The 23,374-nt window shown below is 36.0% G+C and overlaps 1 protein-coding gene across 1 annotated transcript in view; it reads left to right on the forward strand.

Moving 5' to 3' along the window:
• The window catches only part of ADGRV1 (adhesion G protein-coupled receptor V1), a 564,972-nt gene that overhangs the window by 135,228 nt on the left and 406,370 nt on the right, over window positions 1–23,374 (forward strand). The window contains exons 36-46 of the mRNA XM_060146321.1: window positions 396–605; window positions 8,699–8,829; window positions 9,895–9,994; window positions 10,632–10,811; window positions 11,451–11,614; window positions 15,165–15,258; window positions 18,372–18,450; window positions 18,555–18,693; window positions 19,339–19,480; window positions 20,506–20,768; window positions 22,871–23,046. Coding sequence (XP_060002304.1) covers window positions 396–605; window positions 8,699–8,829; window positions 9,895–9,994; window positions 10,632–10,811; window positions 11,451–11,614; window positions 15,165–15,258; window positions 18,372–18,450; window positions 18,555–18,693; window positions 19,339–19,480; window positions 20,506–20,768; window positions 22,871–23,046 — 1,678 coding nt within the window. The remainder of the gene's footprint in view (window positions 1–395; window positions 606–8,698; window positions 8,830–9,894; window positions 9,995–10,631; window positions 10,812–11,450; window positions 11,615–15,164; window positions 15,259–18,371; window positions 18,451–18,554; window positions 18,694–19,338; window positions 19,481–20,505; window positions 20,769–22,870; window positions 23,047–23,374) is intronic.

The following is a 23,374-nucleotide window of genomic DNA, read 5'->3' on the forward strand; positions in this document are numbered from 1 at the left end:
AGACCCCACTTTCTAGAGGGATCAGTTTCTAAACAGTAGATGCTTCAGAACCTCTTCCCCTAGCTAGGTCATGGTTCTAGGCTAAAGACCAGGAAGTAAAACCATGATTCCTTGAAATAATTCTACCCTTTAACTTTCCGTAATTCAAAATGTCCTTTTCCACAATCTGCCCATATTAATGAAATTTTTACAGTGTTTTATAGGTGAAAGGGTATACATACTTACATACAACATTTGCTTATAGTGGCACTAATATTACTCATGGTATTGAACTGTTATAATTCACTCATGTATTTTTACTTAACTTTTTTCTTTGAAAGAAGTTATCTTGGACCTTTGTGAATTCTCTATTGATGATTTTCTTACTTAGGTTTTATTCCATTAATTCTTTATAGGTGAGACCAAAAAGATAGCCATTTTAACCATTTTGGATGACTCTGAGCCAGAGGATGATGAAAGCATCATAGTTAGCCTGGTGTACACCGAAGGCGGAAGTAGAATTTTGCCCAGTTCCGACACCGTCAGAGTGAACATTTTGGCCAATGACAATGTGGCAGGAGTTGTTAGCTTTCAGACTGCTTCCAGATCTGTCATAGGTCATGAAGGTGGGTTCCTTTCTTTGTTGAGCACATTCATTCTCTTTTCCATGGATGTCATTTTTTGTCTAGTTTTTTAAAGTTTCCCATTTTAAAAATTCTTTCATTATTTTGTACAGCTGGGTGTGTTAATGTACAGGGAGCTTATTTGGGAGAGGGCTGTATAGTGAACTGTCTAACTAGATTTAGGAGACTCGCAGATTGGTATTGTGTTCTAGCTTGCCACTCCCCACTAGTGTGATTTTAATGAAATTGGTCAAACCTAGGATGCTCAGCTTTCTCATCTGTTAAATGAAGGGAAATACTACTTCCTTCGTAGGTTTCTGTGTGAGGATTAAGTGGATAAATGTAAAGTGCTTAGCATAGTTCTGGGCACATAGTGTATATGTGCTCAGTGGTAGCTGTTGATGTTAAATGGTGAAATATTGGCTCTCTGTTCAAAAAAAAAACAGCAGTTTCTGATCAGTGAATATTTTAGCTTAGATTTTATATGTTTGTATATTTTATGAACAAAGTGCCAAACTAGAAAAAAATTATACAATGTCCTCTTTTCCCGTAAAAAAACAGTAATTCCCATGAATCTTAATATTTTACATCATCTATAGGGTTTACATTTATAGGCTACTTTTTGTTTAAACCATTATAGCAGTGTTTTTGTCTTTGAATAAGTCTGTTTGAGATAAAACTGGTATTTATAGTCTGTTTCACTATAATTTGTGTTTAAAATTAAAAAATAATTGTACCTAAAAGAGTTAAGAAATGAAAAGGATATAGATCATGCATTTGGACTTCGACTTTATGGATGAGAAAACTGAGACAGAGAGATTAAGTGACTGGACAGAATCATATAGCTAGTTAGTGAGTGTGCTGGAAACTGAATGCATTTTAGTGTGCATCACCTTTTACCTTACTGTACTCCCAGCTTGCAAGTTTATTTAACTTAATGCAAGTATCTGAGCCATTTTCCAATACTCTTTCCTTTTATTAACGGTTTAAAAATCTAATGTTGTCATAGCAATAGTGAGTAAAAGTGACTAACAAATTGCTCTAAGTCAATCTAAAGACAGATCATCAACTCTCGAAAAATTATTTGTAGTATAATACAAGTAAAAAGTCACTGGAAGATAAGTTAATCTCAATAATAATGACAACAACAATAACACTTATTGAGTGTTTTCTGCATGCCAGACATTTTACATCCATCATTTCACTTAATTTTAACAGGGCTATGAAGTGGGTATGACGATATACACCAGTTTTTCACACAAGGGAACTGAATGTTAGAGAGATTACCCAGCACATAGTTATTCATGGTGGGACTTAAACCTAGTGTTGTCTGAATCCAGAGCTTACGCTATAGGGCACCTTGTGAGAAGAAACTTGTTTTGCTTGAACTTACATCTACTGCAGAACCTGACAATGCAGGAACGTCGGGTAAATATTTCAGGATTTGAGTTGGAAGAATAATGAATTCGAGTAACAGTGTCCATGTGAGAGGAGGAAATTTGGTGAGAGAATCTGACTCTATCTTAAGCTAAGGGGTGGAAATTGGATTTTTAGAGATAATCGTTGAAATCAGGAAAATTAAAGATCTAAAATTAAGATCTTAGTTGGTAGAGGGAGAAAAGCAAGTTTCAAGGATGGAGCTATGTGGGGCACCAGGGTAAGGTGCTGGGACAGGCAAAAGGCAAAGGGGAAAGGGGAAAGAAGGCTCTGCCAGAGAGGTGGGAAGAGACCAAAATAAGAATGTGTTTTCATTAGTTATCAGAAGAAAGTAACCAGCGTGTCTCGTACTACATGGGCAACAAGTGAGATTAGATTCCCAAATGGGCTAGAGGGAACAGTAGTAACTGCAGAGGAATTGTAAAGGAAAACTTGGCATGGAAAGCAAATAACTAAGGATAACAAAAGACAGGACTGTAGAAGCCTTGGGGGCAGTGCTCCTCAAAGTACGGTCCTCAAGCTGACATCTGCACACAACGTGTTTGCTTTTTGTTTGTGACAAGATAAGTTTGAAAATTGAAAGAATCTTTTCTAGAGACTTTTGTAACGATTTCATTTTGCTGTGATATCCAAAAGTGATATCTATGGGCTTACATTTTGTATGTGTGTTCTTTTTGCCATTTAACTTATCTAGTCATTTATTTTATTGTGTTTTACAAAAATGTCAGTTTATGATAGATCAAGGAAAACAAAACAAAACAAAAAACAGACAAAAACCCCTTGTCTGGGACTTCCCTGGTTGTCCAATGGTTAAGAATCCACCTGCCAATGCAGGGGACCCCTGGTCTGGGAAGATCCACATGCTGTGGGGCAGCTAAGCCCGTGCACTCTAGAGCCCGTACACTGCAACTACTGAGCTCACGTGCTACAACTACAGAAGCCCATGTGCCTAGAGCCAGTGCTCCGCAACAAGAGAAGCCACCACAATGACGCACACCGCAACAAAGAGTAGTCCCCGCTCACTGCAACTAGAGAAAGCCCGTGTGCAGCAACAGAGACCCAGTGCAGCCAAAAAAAAAAGTGCTCAAAGCAGAATAAAGGCAACCCAGAATTCTATACTAGTGAAAACATTTGTCAAGAATGAAAGTGAAATAAAGATATTTTCAGATAAAAGAAAACTAAAAAAAAGTATTAAAACAAAACCAAATCCCATCCTTCACTGCATTGGGGTGAGAAGCACTGCCTTAGGGGATATTCTGTTTGTTGGCTCTGTGAGCAAGGAAAGGAGAAAAATTGGTGAAACCAGATTAAAGCGTAGAGTATTTTGGACTTGCTTTGTTTTGTTGAAGAAATATAGAGAAGAAGGCAATGTAGAAGAAGAGAAGAAAAGTGTTAGTGGCATGGGGGTGGGTATAAATAAGTTCAGGGACCAGAAAGGATTAGATTTAAGGGAGGACACAGAGCTGGACTAGGTATGTGATTTTCAGCAATATGATGGGATTTTTTTTTTTTTTTTAAGAATACAAAAGTATTTGGATGTCCAGGATCACTTGAAGGGCATTTTAACCGTAAAGGAGCTAGCGTCATTACATGCGTCCTATGGAAGTCTGGGTGGTGACAGTGGTGGTGGGTTGGAGGCTCTGAAGAAACCCAGGCTCTTGTGCTGAGCACCAAGTCATCTTGGGGAAACTGCAGGGTCTTGGCACCTGTGTTCTCTTTCACTGGAACGAACTTAACACCTGAAAACCAGATTGTGGTCTCTTTAGTCTCCAACAGCTAAATATCTGCAGGGGATGCAAAGAGAAAAAATGATTAGTCATTAAAACACGTGGTCCAAACGTGTTATTGGTTTATCATATCAAAAGCATATCCTATCTGCTTCATCATATCAATCTATGAGCATGAGTTTGGTACAGGAAATAGAACAATGAATTGCTTTCATTAATCAGTACTCCCTAGAATTTTTACATTTTCTAAATAAAAATTGGTAGGAATTTCTATTTTTTTAAATTTACTTTTCTTTCCCTTTTCTCCTAAACCTTTTCCTAGAGTCTAAATTAATTTTCTTTTTTCAAAAACATTATGTCTGACCTCAAGAATTCAGTATTTTGTGCATGTATTCTTTGTATTACTGCAAAATTGCATAGAGAAATGTATATCAAGCAGATGTTTACAAAAATGAAAGCTTCATGGTGTTTCTTCAAAGATAACTGCTAAAGAAATGGGGTAAAAAAATCATGCCATGTAGGCTTTTGACAGTGTTAACATTGCTTTTGACTTAGTGTTGGAGTTTCATTTATGTGATTAGATTTAAAATGTGGACAATGCTGAATTTCTGGCTCTAGAATACATTTTCATTTCATGGGGAGGAATTGCCTTAGTGTTTAACAGTGTTTTGAATTCTTTAGAATCCTATTTCTACATTTTTGTCCTAAAGCAATTGGACAGATGCCCAGTGGTAAATATTACTTTCTTTCAAATGTAATGGGCAGACTTTAGAAATATAGGACAATAGATTTTTACTGTGGTTGCAAAGTATGTATAAACGTGCTCTTTATAAATTTGTGTTAAACGTTTCACTTCACACATCTCTGCAGCATCATAATCATTATGTCATGTTCAATGGATTTAAAATTTTTCCTTTTCTCAGAGACAGCATGTATTTTTTCTAGATAAAGATTTGAACAAGAGATGTGATTCTTTAAAAATATATATCGAACTGCTATATTAGAAACACTCAACTATTTTTCTTATTGACAGTTTGTGTTTCATATTATCCCTGTAATTGTTTTAAGTCATTTTCTATTAATTGTAGAGCACAATCAGTTTGGATGGTTCCTGTATACCACGTATACATGAATCTATTAAAATATATTTCCTGTATTTTAGTTTTCCATTATTTTTATACACATTGTAGTTGACATTTATCTTTGTAAAAACAATCCTGATTTGTTTTAGGAAGAAATACACGAAGTACTCTGGGTTATTAAAATTAATTTTATATTCATATTTCTTATTTGTGTTAGGCTAGGTCTAGAACCCATATGATAGATCTTCCTCTTTTTTGGTCTTTTATGGCCACGCCACGTGGCATGTAGGATCTTAGTTCTCAGACCAGGGATTGAACCCATGCCCCCTGCAGTGGAAGTGTGAAGACTTAACCACTGGACTGCCAGGGAAATCTTTTTTTTTTTTTGGTCTTAGATCTTCTGCTTAAAGTTAAAATGTATCACCGATTTTTTGGTGGACTCTAGATTTCATATCAAGATGATCTTACAGGAATTAGTCAGACTCTTTAGTGGGGGAGGGCCCTCTCTAGGTCTTCATTCTGGGCAAAAACTAGAAGGCAGTGTGGTAAAATATTGGCTATCTGAAAATTTTACCTTCCTTCTTTAGGACCTATCTTCTGTCCTTCCCTCGTATTTAGAAGACTGAGCACTTGTTTCTAATTTTTTCCTTTTCCTATGTTCTTTGACTTCTCCTCTAGGTAGAAGGTAGCTTTCTGGTAATTCTTCCTAGAAGGCTTTTTTTTAAAAAAAATAAATAAATACATTTTTTTTTAATTTATCTTTGGCTGTGTTGGGTCTTCGTTGCTGAGTGCGGGTTTTCTCTAGTTGCGGTGAGCGGGGGCTACTCTTTGTTATGGTGTGTGGGTTTCTCACTGCGGTGGCTTCTCTTGTTGCAGAGCACGGGCTCTAGGTCCGTGGGCTTCAGTAGTTGTGGCTCGCGGGCTCTAGAGCGCAGGCTCAGTAGTTGTGGCACACGGGCTTAGTTGCTCCGTGGCATGTGGGATCTTCCTGGACTAGGGGTCGAACCCTTGTCCCCTGCATTGGCAGGCGGATTCTTAACCACTGCACCACCAGGGAAGTCCCTAGAAGGCATTTTTAATGGACCTGAGTCTTGGCAGTCTGCCTTAAAGAGGCAGTTAATACCTCTATTTTGATTCTTAGGAAAATCTTCACACTATTTATGCTGTTGACGTGATTTTTAATAGGCTCATGAAATTATGTGTTTAAGGAATACTTGGTTTACCTTTTATTTGTGTGTGTGTTGTGCTTCAAATTGTGTTTCTTGTAATATTTTCTTGCAAGTTAAATTCTCACATGGTAACATTAAATTTTCAAAGGTGCTATTAAGTGGTATTAGACTGAGCATTTTTAAATTTATTTATTTATTTATTTATGGCTGTGTTGGGTCTTCGTTTCTGTGCGAGGGCTTTCTCTAGTTGTGGCAAGCAGGGGCCACTCTTTTTTTTTTTTTTTTTTTTGGCGGTACGCGGGCCTCTCACTGTTGTGGCCTCTCCCGTTGCGGAGCATAGGCTCCGGACGTGCAGGCTCAGCGGCCATGGTTCACGGGCCTAGTTGCTCCGCAGCATGTGGGATCTTCCCGGACTGGGGCACGAACCTGTGTCTCCTGCATCGGCAGGCGGACTCTCAACCACTGCGCCACCAGGGAAGCCCGGGGGGCCACTCTTCATCACGGTGTGGGGGCCTCTCACTATCGCAGTCTCTCTTGTTGCGGAGCGCAGGCTCCAGATGCGCAGGCTCAGTAGTTGTGGCTCACGGGCCCAGTTGCTCTGTGGCATGTGGGATCCTCCCAGACCAGGGCTCGAACCTGTGTCCCCTGCATTGGCAGGCAGACTCTCAACCACTGCGCCACCAGGGAAGCCCTAGACTGAGCGTTTTTACATGTAATAAGTTTGTAGGAGGATTTTACTTTTTTCTCTCCTTAGCATTTCATTTTTAGTTTTGCCTTTAATGGTGTATTTATTCCCAAATCTCTATGTACCATCTTACAACCATAATTTTTTTTATTATGATATTTACAGGTTCCCCTTCAATATGGATTTTCATTGACCTACATTTTTTTTTTTGCCACTTGTATTCCCACTGCATTTTTAGCACTTGTTCAAACTTCTATAATTTTCATTTTGAAATATTACTGGGTTTTGTGATTTAAAAAAAAATTGAAAACCATGACTCTATACCTTTTTATTTGGGTCACCAGACAACACTGTAGGCGAAAGAGCTTAATAACTCCAAGGTTCTCTCTCTGCCATTCAGTAATAAACCCTTGAGAAATTCTGCCTGGTATACAATAGACTCCAGCGTTTCATTGTAGTGCCTGTGTTTTATTCATATGAGTTATATAAGTATAAAAATTTTAAATGGCATGGCAATTATGGCTGATTGTACCCATTCTTTCAGTTATATCCTATCTTTGGACACTCTTATTTCTAATAACATTTCCTTTATGTTTCAATAAAAACATCCAAGTCATAGTCTGCTATTGTGATAGCAATTAAAAATTTTTTTTTGTATTGAAATGATTTTAAAATGTATACATTAAACATTGAACTGTTTTAGGAAATTTTATTTAGAAGTCTGTTTTTGCTTTCTTATATTTTCTGCTGTCCCAAAATAATTTATGTAATAAATGTATTAAAGTTATGTATGCTTAAATTTAGTATGAAAATTTTATTTTGTTTTTTAGTAATTGAAATAAGATAATCTCTAAATTAATGAATTTATGATATTTTAAGAAACCTTTCTATTAGAAATAATTATTTAATTTTATTATTTAAAAAATTTAAAAAACTGTGGTAGTTAAAATGTATTTGGAAAGGGTGTTTATATTTTACTGTGTTATTGCTACTCTCCTCATTTAAAAGTGTCAGAAGTGTGTATTTATTTGGATAACTAAGTAAAAGTGATATTTTTAATGAACATGCATGGATTTCAACTATATGTCTATGCTATAAGGATGTGTTCTTTAAAGCCTTTTAAACATGAATTCATTTATCTTTTAACAATTATTAGTTTTTAGTAATATAGTTCATTAATGTACCTCCACTTCTGTTCATCATCATAAACTTATTGAATTCAGCATATTTTCAGCAAGACACATGGCCATCACCAGTACTCCCTAGGAGCTTACTTTTCAATTCCAGCAATTTAGAAGAAATTACTTTTATGATTTTCTTCAATTTTACAAAATATTACGTGAGGATAAAAGCCAGGAATGGAAAGTATCTAAAATGCCTCATTTATCCAGGAAGGATAGCTGTAACTTTGGTGAAGTTACAGAGGTTGATATACAGATTTGACACCTTTCCTTTGTATTTCTTTCTGTAAAACAAAATCATTGATGGTATATGTAAGTTACAATTTCAAGAAATGTGATTTTCAGGTATTTGCAAGCATTTTTATGCATGCATTGTGTAAAATCACATTGCATACCAGTGTAAGGAATTTTTGTCCTTTTGGGAAGTGAAGGAAGAATTTACTTGTGTTATTACTAGTTTTGACCACGAGGACTTAATTATTTTCTTTAATTTACAGAACATTTATGTTCTGGTGCATGTTTTGGAGTGTGTAAAAGTTTGTGTTTTCCATTTTAGCATGTGCTTTTGTAACTTTTACATGTTAAACTTCCTGAAGTTCTACTAAATGGAAGTATTTAGAAGTGGGATAACAATAATGTGTTGATAAACAATAAGCATGTATAAAGCTTCTAGAAAATTGCAAACAGAACAGCTTTGTAATATTCTTAGAAAAGGTACTGTAGTAGTTGCATGTTTGGGATTTGGGTTTTGTTGACTTCAAATGTTAAGCTCATTTTACATTAAACATTCATCAATCTGTACATTTCACCTGCAGGAGAAATTTTACAATTCCATGTGATGAGAACACTCCCTGGTCGAGGAAATGTTACTGTTAACTGGAAAATTATTGGGCAAAACCTAGAACTCAATTTTGCTAACTTTACCGGACAACTCTTCTTTCCTGAGGTAATACCACCAAGAAAAGCTTTACTGCAATATCTGGAGGTAACTGTGTTTTGTGAGGAAAATGGGAAAACTATGATTATGTAATACAAAGATTAATAGAGATCCATGAGGGAGCTGCTTCCTTAGAAACCTAAAGGAAGAACATTACTCAAAGAATTTCTAAGACTTAAGGAGGGGGTTTGTTTTTCCATATGTACTAGGTAGATCTCCTTTAAGGAAACAGAAAAAGTTGACTTTGTATTTGAGGCAAGCCCTCTTGTTGCTTTCTTGCCCTCCCACTGTTGGTGTCAACTGTGTCATTAAGAAGATGATTACTGCTTGTCCCTCTTCTCTTACCCCTCACTGTCTTGGAACTTTCAATGCACTTGGAACTTAAATGTTTCACTGCTATGAAACAGCAAATATAGCCTGAGAAACAAATGTCTTTTTATCTTCTGTTCACACAGTATTTTTGAGGTTACATTTAAAAGCTCTTGTTGACAGTTTGAAAGAAGATGATTGGTGGAAAATAACTATAAGAAAGCAGCTCTTGGGTAGAAAGTTAGCACTACTTTATTGTTTCTCTTCGTCTTCTCTTCTCCACGCTCACTTGATATGAATTCTTGTTTGGTAAATTGTTTCATTCTTTTTCTCTTCATTTTCACTCCCTCAATATTAAGCCTAACCCCTATAACCTTCTGCCTTGAGGACTACATTTGACTTCTAATAACTGGTTTCCCTACAACACTGGTCTTCTTTTCCATACTCCAGTTTTTCCCATTAACCACATAGAAATCTCTCCAACTTATTGCTTTGTCTGGAATTTTCAATAGGGCTACATTGCTCACTAGATAAGATCTATATTCATGAGCTCAGCACTCAAAATCTTCTACAGTTGTTCCCTATCTACTTTAAGCCTGTTTTCTTATGAGTCAGTGGTTTTTTATTTAATTTATTTTTTAAGCCACAGAACACTTTGTTTAAGTGAAAATATAGTTGGATGCACAATTTATAAGGCCAGTAAAAGCAGGAGTTAGTTTGTGCTCAGTGACAGTAGAGGGATGAATTTCTTTCTGTTTGACATAGGGGTCATTGAATAAAACAATATCTGTGCATCTGTTGGATGACAATATTCCTGAGGAGAAAGAAGTATACCAGGTCATTCTGTATGATGTCAGGACACAAGGTAATGCAGAATTTAATTAAATTATTTTTCCGGTGTATTATTCTTTTCAGAAAAAAATAATAGTTGCTGTCTCTATATTTAACAGTTAGATGCATAGCGATTTTAAAAATGTTATTTAAATATCGTCTGCCCCATAACATTTAGATCCAAAAGAATCAGCTCAGAATGAAAATACTTATCTTTATGGATTCAAGTTAAAACCTCTAAAAATTTTGCTAAATATTTCCTATGGAGTAAAATATATTTCCAAAGGTAGAATTTAATGAAATTAATTTCATGCTAAGCTGACCAATTTGGATTCTGGATCAGTTTTATGGATAAATTAGATTTACTAATTTGAGCAAGTTATCTGGGTATTTTCCTCAGTTTCTAATCAATTTCTGTAATTCAGATGACCAGTATAGCACATAATGACAATAATAGGTCAAGCCAAAAAAAAAAAAAAATTTGCTATCTAAGAAGAAAAAAAAACTAAAAGGTAACTTCTGTTTTTCACACTGAAGATTTCTGTTAGAGGAGTGAAAGTAACCACTTTCTGGTTACTTTAATATGTTTCAATAAGTGGGGTTATATTTTAAGTATTTAGAAGTTAAGGTCAAGTCACTGTTAGATTTCTTGTGGTCCCTGACTTTCTTAGGAGTTCCACCAGCAGGAGCTGCTCTGCTTGACGCTCAAGGATATGCAGCTGTTCTGACCGTAGAAGCCAGTGATGAACCACATGGAGTGTTAAGTTTTGCTCTTTCATCAAGATTTGTTTTGCTACAGGAGGCTAACATGACAATTCAGCTTTTCATCAACAGAGAATTTGGATCTCTAGGTTTGTGTTACTCTAGAATGAATGGAGTTTCCAGGCAGGTGCTTTTTTAATATTCTACTAGGGTGGATGAAAGCCATTGCTAGAATAAATCAGGGACAGGAAAACAATTAATATTTCTTAATTCAGGACAGGATTTTATAACTTCTTTATTTTTGAAAGATTAAAGGAATTTATCTAGTGTCACAGAATGCTGTGCAACAAACAATCATAAACTCTCAGCAGCATATGGTAATGGGCCAGCCGTGGGTCCATTAACTGAGTCTGGGCTTGGCTAGGGTGGCTGTATTCCACCTGTCTCTCATTCTTCTCCTGGAACCAATAGAGGCATAAGAAGGCAAGCAAAAACACGCCAGACCCCATAAGGTCTAGGCTCAGAACTAGCGCACCATCACTTTTACCTTGTAGCCCAAATAAGTCACACAGTCAAACTCAAAGTAGAGGTAGGCAGGGATGCCTTGCCCACAGTGCAACATCACTGAGCCATTACATGGTAAAGGCCAAGAACAGAGGAAGGGGTGAAGAATTGGGGCCAATAATACAGCTACTGACGTGCTTTTAGGAAAGTCAACAAGTTCATAGTGAGATACTATTTTTTAATTTTAAATAATTTAAAAATCCCTTCCCATCCAATTCAATTAGGAGCCATTAATGTCACATATACCACAGTTCCTGGAATGTTGAGTCTAAAGAACCAAACAGAAGGAAACCTAGCTGAGCCAAATGTTGACTTTGTCCCAGTAATTGGCTTTCTGATTTTAGAAGAAGGGGCAACAGCAGCAGCCATCAACATTACTATACTTGAGGTAAAACGCTTATTTTGCTATTACTGTATTAAACGCGAATAACCAGATAAAAAGTACAAGTTGATTAAATGTTCTGGTGTCTTTAAATCAACTTATTTCTTTTTGTGACTTTTTTTTTTTTTTTTTAAATTACACAGGGGATTCTTTTCTTGTCTAGATAGGCTGGTCTGTTGTGTATTTTATCACAGAAACAACTTGTGATAAAGAAAATTTCCTTAGGGCAGTCCCATTTAAGATGTCATTGGCCTAAGAGATTCCAAAGGAGCATTTTGATTACTCCAAAGGATTCATTGGACCAGCAAAGCCATGTAGCTCAGCGACTTAGTTGTTAGGACCGGTTAAATTAGAGATAGTGAGAAACTCACTAGAGGCTGATGGTATAAAATGTGATTATGGTCAAACTTAAAGTAGTCATTTCTGACAGAAATTGTGTTTTAAATGATTTTTCATGTTGGGAAATCTTGTGTTGTTTTGGGACTTAGTGTTTCAACTACTTAAATTCATTTCCAAGAAGTTTATGAAAATAGTACATATGGAGAGGGTAGGACATGGTGTGTGGGGTGGAGGGGTAGGGGAAGGGAGAAAGAGAATGAATATTGCCTTAGAAAAATAATTTTCAGTTACTATGTATTTTGGGGTTCTATTTTTTCAAGTTTTAATTTTCTCAGAGGCCTTTTACTTTTACAAAATTATAAGTACTGTAAACCATCTACCATCTGAAATCAGTAATTCTTATTTTGTTGATTACTGTGGCACTGTGACCTAATATGGTAGTATGAGAACTCTAAAGCCGTAAGATGAAGGGTAATGTTATTTCAGTACGTGACATACAACACAAGGTTCCATAAAACTTTAAGGTAAGTCTTCTTCCAAATATATAATCTATTAATGTAATTGAATACAAATAAATGGATTATTCCTTAGTTACGTTAGTTTTTTGTTGTTGTTGTTGTTTTTTGCGGTACGCGGGCCTCTCATTGTTGTGGCCTCTCCTGCTGTGGAGCACAGGCTCCGGACGTGCAGGCTCAGCGGCCATGGCTCACGGGCCCAGCTGCTCCACGGCATGTGGGATCTTCCCGGACCGGGGCACGAACCCTTGTCCCCTGCATCGGCAGGCGGACTCTCAACCACTGCGCCACCAGGGAAGCCCGATACGTTAGTTTTTAAAGCAGAAAATATATAGCCACCTTCAGAGGTCTGGTTTACAGTCTTGTTTTATGAACACACGGTTTCAAAGTTTCCTTTTTTCTCCCCAGGTTTTTGCAGTCGTTTCTGTTCTCAGAGTAGCACAAGATTAAGAGACTGCAAGCCTGTATTTACAGAAATAAGCCAGCCTGGGGCATGATAGGGGAGAGTTGTTGCATGGAGGTGGGGAACAGTGCGGGTAGGTTGGGGACAGTCCCTTTTACATCGCTGATTCTGTAACTCACATTTGTCCCTGTTTTACAGAAGATAGAAACTGTGACCTTCATTTTCTTATTTTTTCACATGCCAACACATCTCCATTAAATACAATGAAGAGAGAGGTGTATGTACTAATATTATATATTCATATATACACATTGGGTTTCTATGTCACAATATTGTTGGCTGTCTGGTTACTACTGATGTGGGTTTTGCTCGTCCTCATGTTTTGAGCAGCTGCCTTATTAGTGATTAATAGTAATATTGTATTAAAATTAACCATCACAAATATCTGTCACTTTGTAGGGACTCTCTCTAGGCCAGGTACTCCATACACATTATTTTTAATCATTATTAAAATCCCCAAAGTAGCAGTTACTTCCCTCATTATAAAGATGCCAGAATTGAGGCCTTAAAATTTAAGTAACTCACCTAAAATTACAGAAATTTGGTACTAGTTCTCTTTGACTGCAAAGCCTATATTTTTCCCATAGTATTATTCTATTCCTCATTCTAATCATTGGATTGGAATCATTTTTTTTAAGGTAATTAAAAAGGTAATTAAGGTAATTAAAAATATTTAGCTCTTATTATATTTAAGGTATACTAAGTTTGTGTATTTATATAATTGGTTTACATATTATATTAGTCCAGGTAAAAAATGATATAATATTAGCAGTTTCATGTGGTTCAACCTAATAACCTATACAACCAGGTGTAAGTTTAATAATTTTATGTTTCTTTAAAAATTTCAGCTTTACTGAAGTATAATTAACCAGCACTGTATGGTAAACTTATGTAGAATCTAAAAAATATATAAAATTATAAGATATTTGAAGTGTATATTCTGTTGATTTGATATATGTTTACATTGTGAAAGAATTCCCCACATCTAGTTAATTAACACATCCGTCACCTCATGTATTTATCTTTTTTTGTGTGTGAGAACATTTAAGTTCTGTTGTCCCAGCAAATTTAAATTGTACAGTACAGTGTTGTCAACCATAGTCACCATGTTTTACCTTAGATCCTTAGGCCTTACTCATCTTATAGCTGAGTTTGTACTCTTTTACCAATCTCTCCCTATTCCCCCTGCAACCCCAGCCCAGCCACTGGCAACCAGTTTTCTGCGCTCTGTTTTTACGCATATGACTTTATTTTAGATTCCACGCCATGCAGTATGTCTTCCTCTGTCTGGCTTATTTTGCTTAGCATGATGCCCTCAGGGTCCATCCGTGTTGTTAAAAATGGAAGGATTTCCTTCTTTCTTGTGGCTGAATAATATTCCATTTTATATATATACCACATCTTATCCATTCATCTGTTGATGGACACTTGGGTTGTTTCCATAACTTTGCTGCCGTGAATAATGCTGCAGTGAACATGGGAGTGCAGATACCGCTTCACTATTATGTTTTCATTCCCTTTGGATAAATACCCAGGTGTGGGATAGCTGGTAGTTCTATTTTTAAGTTTCTGAGGAACCTTCATATTGTTTTACACAGTGGCTGCACCAATTTACATTCCCACCAACAGTGTGAAGGGTTCTTCTTTTTCCACATTCTCACCAACACTTACCTCTTGTCTTTTTGATAATAGCCATTCTAATAAATGTAAGGCGAGGTCTCATTGTGGTTTTGACTTGCATTTCTATGAGGATTAGTGATGTTGCGCACCTTTTAATGTACAGGTCGGCCGTTTGTATTTCCTCCTTGGAAAAATTTCTATTCTGTCCCTCTTCATTTTAAATCAGATTATTTGTTGTTTTGCTATTGAGTTGTATGACTTTTTAAGATAAATTTTGGATATGTATGATTTGCAAATATTTTCTCCCATTCCGTAGGTCGCCTTTTCTTTTGTTGATGTTTTCTTTTGCTGTGCAGAAGCTTTTCGGTTTGATATAGTCCCACTTGTTTATTTTTGCTTTTATTGCTTTTGCTTTTAGTGTTAAATCCAAAAAAATCATTGCCAAGACATGTTTATTTTTTCTGATTTAAATCTTTTCTACTCTGTTTGCATTTTATGTTTTCTGTATACTATTTAAATATATATATTTATATTTAAAAGATAATTTTTCAAAACAGCTTATAAGGTAATTAATTTGAGAGCATAATTATAGATAATTTAATGGGTGTAATTTTTGCAGGACGATGTACCAGAACTAGAAGAATATTTCCTTGTGAATTTAACTTATGTGGAACTTATCATGGCTCCTTTAACTTCATTTCCTCCTAGACTAGGTATGATGGGCTTTTTTGTTTGTTTCTGTTTACTCACTGCAAACGAAGTAAAGTTTCTTCATTTTTTAATCAGAAGTGATCATTGTGAAGTTTGCTAATGTCAGCTATATGTGTAAATATGTGAGCTTTTAGATTTATTTAAATTTAAAGACCATCGTATATTGTAGCTTTGTACATTGGACAGCATAAAGAAATTTAAAAATTGTGTGATGCTTTTTAACCATTACAGTTATTTTATAACCAAATTTGTAATCTTCAAAATAGAATTAGTTCTTATGAAGGCACTTTCCTTTTAATATTTAATTTGCTATTGTCATTAGATCTCCAAACTCTCAGATGTTTTTATTTTCTCTTAGATTGAGTAGGGTATTTGTTTGCTGTGTTCTCTGCTTCTTTTTTGACTTTTTATCTCTTTCTTTTCATGCTTTAGAAAAGACTCAGTTAATTCATTACAGACTGAAAGGTAAAACTTGAACCTTAGTACAACTTTACGTAGATGACTTTAAAAAGATATATTCCTATTATTAAAACACAAACTCTTGCTTACAATTTGGACATTTGATATTGGAAATTTTGTCTGCAAGTTTTAGGTGTGACGGCCTAGTGGGGGTTGGTGGTGAGTTGCCCTGAAATAGCCTGCTCCCCATCCCTTGGTTAGAACAGCGGTCCCCTACCTTTTTGGCAACAGATACCGGTTTTGTGGAAGATAATTTTTCCAAGGACCAGGGCGGAGTTGGTGATGGTTTTGGGATGATTCAAGCGTATTATGTTTATTGTGCACTTTATTTCTATTATTATTACATTGTAATATATAATGAAATAATTATAGAACTCACCATAATGCAGAATCAGTGGAAACCCTGAGCTTGTTTCAGTTGCCACTCACTGATACGGTTTTTTTTTTTTTTTTACATCTTTATTGGAGTATAATTGCTTTACAATGGTGTGTTAGTTTCTGCTTTATAACACAGTGAATCAGCTATACATATACATACATCCCCATATCTCCTCCATCTTGCATCTCCCTCCCACCCTCCCTATCCCACCCTTCTAGGTGGTCACAAAGCACCGAGGTGATCTCCCTGTGCTATGTGGCTGCTTCCCACTAGCTATCTGTTTTACATTTGGTAGTGTATATAAGTCCATGCCACTCTCTCATTTTGTCCCAGCTTACCCTTCCCCCTTCCCGTGTCCTCAGGTCCATTCTCTACATCTGCGTCTTTATTCCTGTCCTGCCGCTAGGTTCTTCAGAACCACTTTTTTTTTTTTTTAGATTCCATATATATGTTAGCATACGGTATTTGTTTTTCTCTTTCTGACTTACTTCACTCTGTATGACAGTCTCTAGGCCCATCCACCTCACTAAAAATAACTCAATTTTGTTTCTTTTTAAGGCTGAGTAATATTCCATTGTATATATGTGCCACATCTTCTTTAACTGATAGGATTTTGATATTAGTCTGCAAGCAATTGATTTATTATGATCTCTGTGTAGTCAAACCTCCCTGCTAATGATAATCTGTATTTGCAGCCACTCCCCAGTGCTAGCATCACTGCCTCAGCTCCGCCTCGGATCATCAGTCATTAGATTCTCACAAGGAGCGCACAACCTATATCCCTCGCATGCACAGTTTATAGTAGGGCTTGCGCTCCTATGAGAATCTAATGCCGCTGCTGATCTGACAGGAGGTGGAGCTCAGGCGGTAATGCGAGCGATGGTGAGTGGCTGTAAATACAGATGAAGCTTCACTCGCTTACCTGCCTGCCGCTCACCTCCTGCAATGTGGCCTGGTTCCTAACAGGCCACGGACTGCTACTAGTCTGTGGCCTGGGGATTGGGGACCCCTGGGTTAGAAGGTGCTCTGGGCAGAGGGAAAATTAGTCTGAGTTAAAGGGGGAGAAGCATGGCCTAGAGCAGGGGCCTGAGGAATGGGAGTTCCTCGCTCACTTCTGAGGCTCAGTATGACAACTTTGAAAATAGCAAAAGGGAATAATCAGTTTTTAACATATTATTATATTATTACTTGGAAAGTTTCCATTTTTATGCAAAAGAAATACATGATTCCAACAACTAGGCTGTTTATATCAAGCAATTATTACCAAGTTAATTATTGTTCGCACTAAGAAAACTGACAGAGTACATCATATTTCCTTACACTCAGAGGTAATTTGAATAGTTTAACTTTTGATAAGTGCTTTCTAATGCTCCTGTTTCAAGTGCTTTGTATATTAGTACCATTATTCCTTATGTTTGCCCATTTTATAGATGGGGGAGCTGAGCTAAGTGCCATGCCGAGGTCAAACAGCTAGGAACTGGTGGGGCTGGGCTTGTGCTCTGTAGCTTCTAGCTTGATGGGCACAAATCCTGATTTTATATTCTTTCTTCAACATTGTTGATCCCTTCACTCAGAGAGAATTCCACTTTCCTTACCCATTCTTCACCCAGACAGCTGTCATACGTATCTGAGAGTAAGGTGGACCTTCTGAAATTTAAAAGATAAAGGATGAACATACTAAAGAACAGAACAAAACAGTAACAGGGTTAGTTACTATTTCAGGACTGAATAATGGATATTGGTAACATACTGAGCTTGGTGGACAGAATACAGAATAAAAAGGGATAAGAGAAATCTACTTTAAGCTTAGTCTTTATTCCACCTAACCTTCCCCCATCTTTCCTACCTTCTCAACTTCTGTTTGTATCCCTGTATCTCTCTGTCTCATTTTCACACCTGTATTTTTCTCTGCAGCACGTCCTGCCTTTCTCTTCCCATTTTTTCCTTCCTTTTTCTAATCCTTGCAACTATCCCCATTTTCCTTTCCTCTTGAAATGGATTAAAATAATAGAAATTAACTGTAACTTCAGTTGCTTATTTTATACCGTTCTCAGTTGATTAGATTTCTGTAAGTCAGTGGTTCTTGTTAGCAGAAGTTTCCTCATTCACATGTTATTAAGTATTTATGTCTTATTTTCTTAAACATCTTTTGAGTAATGTTGGCAATACCTCTATGTTAGGAATTATATAATACCAAAGGTCTTTAAATTCTATATCAACGAATTCTCTTTTTAACTACTTACATTTATTTAAAGGTATGTTTCTGTGCTTTTTCAGATTCAGAGGGCTTGACTGCACAAATTATTATTGATGCCAATGACGGTGCTCGAGGCATGATTGAGTGGCAACAGAGCAGGTAAACCGAAGCCTGCGTAAGAGCCCTTTTCTGAGTTTCAGATTCTCTACTATCTACTGAATAAAAGCTTATAAGGAAAAATGAATGTATTCTTTTTATTATAGATTTGAAGTAAACGAAACCCAAAGAAGTTTAACATTGGTAGCCCAGAGGAGCAAAGGGACTCTTGGCCACGTTTCCTTGTTTGTGTATGCCCAGAATTTGGAAGCACAGCTGGGGCTGGATTACGTCTTTACCGCAATGGTGAACTCATTGAGAATTATAGTGATTTAGGCCCTGTAAATAAGTTAATCTTGAAATAATAAACTACTGTATATTCCATAGTAAATTAGGGCAGAAGATTTCCACATGGTGGAATAGCTCTCTTCACTATTTTGGTAAATTCTATAAATTAAACTTTCAGTACTGTTTTAAAGATTCTTCTGTATTTTACTTCATTCATTATTTTATTGTAATATTTGATACCCACTTCTTATTAATTTACTACCTTATTGCAGTATTTGATACTGGAGAACACACATTATTGTGTTACACAATTTATATCATTAGATGACCTTTCCAGAGTGTTTCTTAACGCTTCTTGAAAATGTTAACTCGTCCATTTCTTTGTTTTACTTTACCGAAACACCTTTAGTGTTTGAAAATGTTTATCTTGTCTCTTCGTGCCTTTTACTGCTTAGTCAAATGTTTCCTTTCTTCCTCCACAACTTCTACTTTTTAAACTTAATATTGTCAGTTTAAATAAAAAGAGATCATGAAAAAGTAAGGGAAAAATCCTGTAAATAGGTTAGTTCACATTCAAAAGTATATTGTATTTATTTCCAAACATTTAAAAAAAACTCCGAGTGTATTTAAATATAATACTGCTACTTTTACTTTTTTGACCAGATTCTTCATTTTGCTAATGGAGAAAGGTATAAACATGTTGACATCATGATTCTTGATGATGACATTCCGGAAGGAGATGAAGCATTTCAGCTGATTTTAACAAATCCTTCTCCTGGACTGGAGCTGGGGGAAAATATAATAGGTAGTTGATGATTTCTTATACACAGCTCCTTTTCACCCCTTCACTCCTGAGTGAGCCACAGGCTATGGGTGATGCACTGACACCATCCGCCGCAGTCACACATTAGCATTTTACAATTTTTTTCATGTAGGTCTTACTTTTTTACTTTGATTGCTAGGTATTGTTGCTATTATGAACGAGGTCCGTTTTTATTATATTTTTAAATGGTTATACCTGATATATAGAGGTATTACAATAATCTTTTTGAATGCATGCTCCAAAGCAGACTTCCTAGCTTTGAGTGCCAGTACTGCCACATCCTAACTTGAGAATTTCCACAGATTGCCTGTCTGTGCTTCAATCATCAGTTCTTAAAATGAGAATGATAATATAATCAACCCCGTAGGGTTATTGTGAGAATTAAATGAGTTAATAATATAGGTTAAGCAACTTGTAAGATCTCAGTAGCATTAGTTGTTGTTTCGGCTATTATTATTAACATTATTAGTAGCGGTGGTAGAAAGTAGAGAGCTCTTGATTTCTGAAGGTTACTCACCTTATATTTTAAACTCTTATAATAGTTCTAATAATTTTTTTCTCTTGCCTTTTCTAAGAAGACAATCATGATGTCTAGAAAATAGTGACAGTCTTGGCAATTCCTTTCCATTGCTTTTATACCTGTTACCAGCCTGTTAGCTCCAGGACGATGCTGAATAGTAGCAGTGATGACAGGTGTCATTGTCTTGTTCTGTTTTTAGTGGCAACCCTTCTAATGTTTCAACATTAAGTTTAATACTTTCTCTTGGCTTCTGAGACATATCACTTCATCAGGTTGAGGAAGCTGTCTTTTATTTCAAGTTTACTGAGTGTTTTTATTTATATCATGAGTGAATGTGGAATTTCATTAGATGCCTTTTAAAATTTCTCCTGTTTTTAAGATGATCTAGAAAAGAGTTGGCCTGGTTTACAATGAAACATGCACATGCTTCTCACTACTTACAACCCATTCTATTTTCATTTATTGTTTTAATATTTTTATTTGACAGCCTTAATCACTGTCCTTGCTAATGATGATGGCCCTGGAGTTCTAGCATTTAACAACAGTGAGCACTTTTTCCTACGAGAACCGACAGCTCTCTACATCCAGGAGAGTGTGGCAGTGTTGTACATTGTTCGGGAACCTGGACAGGGACTGTTCGGAACTGTGACAGTTCAGTTCATTGTGACAGAAGTGAATTCTTCAATGGAGTCGAAAGATCTGACTCCTTCCAAAGGCTATATTGTTTTAGAAGAAGGTGTTCGTTTCAAGGTACAGGATGAACCTTTACTGAGAATGAATGATTAATAGTTACAAAATAATTTTCTCTTGGAGGAACACCCTAGATCCTAGAAAGAAAAAAAAAATTCAGGGGCTTCCCTGGTGGCGCAGTGGTTGAGGGTCTGCCTGCCGATGCAGGGGACACAGGTTCGTGACCCGGTTCAGGAGGATCCCATGTGCCGCGGAGCGGCTGGGCCCGTGAGCCATGGCCGCTGAGCCTTTGCGTCCAGAGCCTGTGCTCCGCAACGGGAGAGGCCACAACAGTGAGAGACCTGAGTACGGGGGGGGGGGGGGGGAATCCAGCTTAGGTGATAGGTAAAGGCGTGATTAGATTACCACGTGAAAGTGCTCTAGTGCTGTAATGTCTACATAGAGTGCAACCGGAGAAATTTGTTCCATTAATAGAGTAGTGGAATGCGCAAATAATAAAGAAAATATGCATATTGCTGTTTTAAATGTTAAGTATATTTAAATGGCATACTTCACTATATATTGTCTATAAATCATAAACTAAAAGAAACTCCAAGCAATTCATTGCAGTCATTAAGCCATAGCCAGTCATTCTTTTGCCACATTTTCATTAAACAAAATACAACTGCTTCCTTCAGACTGCTTATTTGAGGAGCAAATATCCTATGTAAACAGGAATAGCTTATTGGGGGAAAAATGCTGGATTTGGGATTAATCATAAATGTGAACTATACTTGTAGAAGTTTACCTTCTGACACTTCAATTTCTGTATATTAGTAATTTTTTGTTCCTACTACTAAATTTTATTTTTAAGACACAGTTTAAGTTTAAAATAACTAATTGTATTAGCTTAAGATATTTTTTAAGCCAGCTATATGAAGTATAATTCTAAAATAATATACTTTAAACTATTTCATGTAAAAACAGTCCACCTAATTATTAATTTTATTTATGATCAGTTTGTATAAACTTCAATACATTTTTGAATTCATATTCATTTGCATGTCTACTTTTTTCATGTTTCTGGAAATTTAAAACCTTTAATTGATTTATTCAAGGATGCTTACATCTTGATATAGATAAAAAGAATTCAAATTTGAAGTATTTTATGAATTTGCTATTTTTTTACATTCACATGCCTTTTTTAAAAAGTTTTAAATTTTATTTCATTTAATTTTTTGTATATTTTAAATTTATTATATTTCTATTGTGTTTTATTCTTAAAAGACTCTTTTTCAAAGTGTGTTTAAAGACCTTTCAGTTCATTAGGCAAATTAAATTTTTAGAGCAAATTGGATTAAATCGATTTTTCTCTCACCCACATAATTATCTTTTTCTCCACATGTTTTTATTCTGAGGTATAAACAGTAAAATATAAAAATCTTAAGCGTATGGCTCAGTGACTTTAAAAATATGTATACACCAGTGTAACAACCACTTGAATTAGTATATTAAACATTAAACAAACCATCACACAGAAGTTTCCTTCTTGTCCCTTACCCTCCCCAGAGGAGAGTGCTTTCTGGTTTCTGTCACTGAAGACTCATTTGCTAATTCTTGAACTTCTTATAAATAGAACCATACAGTATGTATTCTTTTTATGTCTGACTTCTTTTGGTCAACATCATTTTTGGTTGCACACATGAGTAGTTGGTTCTTTTTTTATTGCTCAGTAGCATTTCATTGAATAGACCACAGTTTGTTTATCCATTCTTCTGTTGATAAATATGTGGGTTGTTTCTGATTTGTGCCTGCTGTGGCTATAACTGCTTTTTAAGAGTGAATTCTAGGCTAGAAAGAGACTTAATGCAGTTACATAGCCAGGGCAGGATAAAGAAGTAGCAAAAATGAAGATCTAAATTTAATTTTTTAATCTCAGTGATGTTTTCAAATGCCATAGATTTTATTTTTAGACATTTCAGTTAGACTGTGTCACAGTGTTGATAATCTTGAAAGTTGTAACTTGAAGCAGTTGTAACTATTACTTTATGAGGATCAGTATCAAAGTAAAAAAGAGGTACTGTTTTCCAAAAATACTATTTTGTTGTCATAAATGTTTAGCAAATTACTCTGTATGTGTGTTGCTGAATTCTAGTAACTTTATCTTTTGATTGTGTTTTCAGGCCCTACACATATCAGCCATATTGGACACGGAACCAGAGATGGATGAGCATTTTGTCTGTACCTTGTTTAATCCGACTGGAGGTGCTAGACTAGGGGCCCGTGTTCAAACCCTGATAACAGTTTTGCAAAACCAGGCCCCTTTGGGGCTATTCAGTATCTCTGCAGTTTCAAATAGGTATAATTTATTCGTAAGGAAATTGTCACTTCTGAAGCTAAGTAGGAAGTAACTTTTGACGTAAAGAAAATGCAGAAGAAAACTGATCTCTGACTCTCGTAATGGGGACTTTTAAAATGAGCTCTAGCAGATAGATCGAGAGAGGCCATATGCCCTCTCATAACAGGGAGCATCAAAAACCTAATCGTGTGCTGTGCAATGGTGTCATTAGAATTCTTATTTTCTCAGAATCCACACTTTCAGGTAAAAGCACTATTTTGTGTTTTCAGTAATAATAAAAAGCAAGAAATAGTTTAACTTATATTTAGCTGCTCAAACCAAATGAATG

Source organism: Lagenorhynchus albirostris, chromosome 3 (genome assembly GCF_949774975.1).
Source record: "Lagenorhynchus albirostris chromosome 3, mLagAlb1.1, whole genome shotgun sequence".
In the NCBI taxonomy this organism is placed as follows: Eukaryota; Metazoa; Chordata; class Mammalia; order Artiodactyla; family Delphinidae; genus Lagenorhynchus; species Lagenorhynchus albirostris.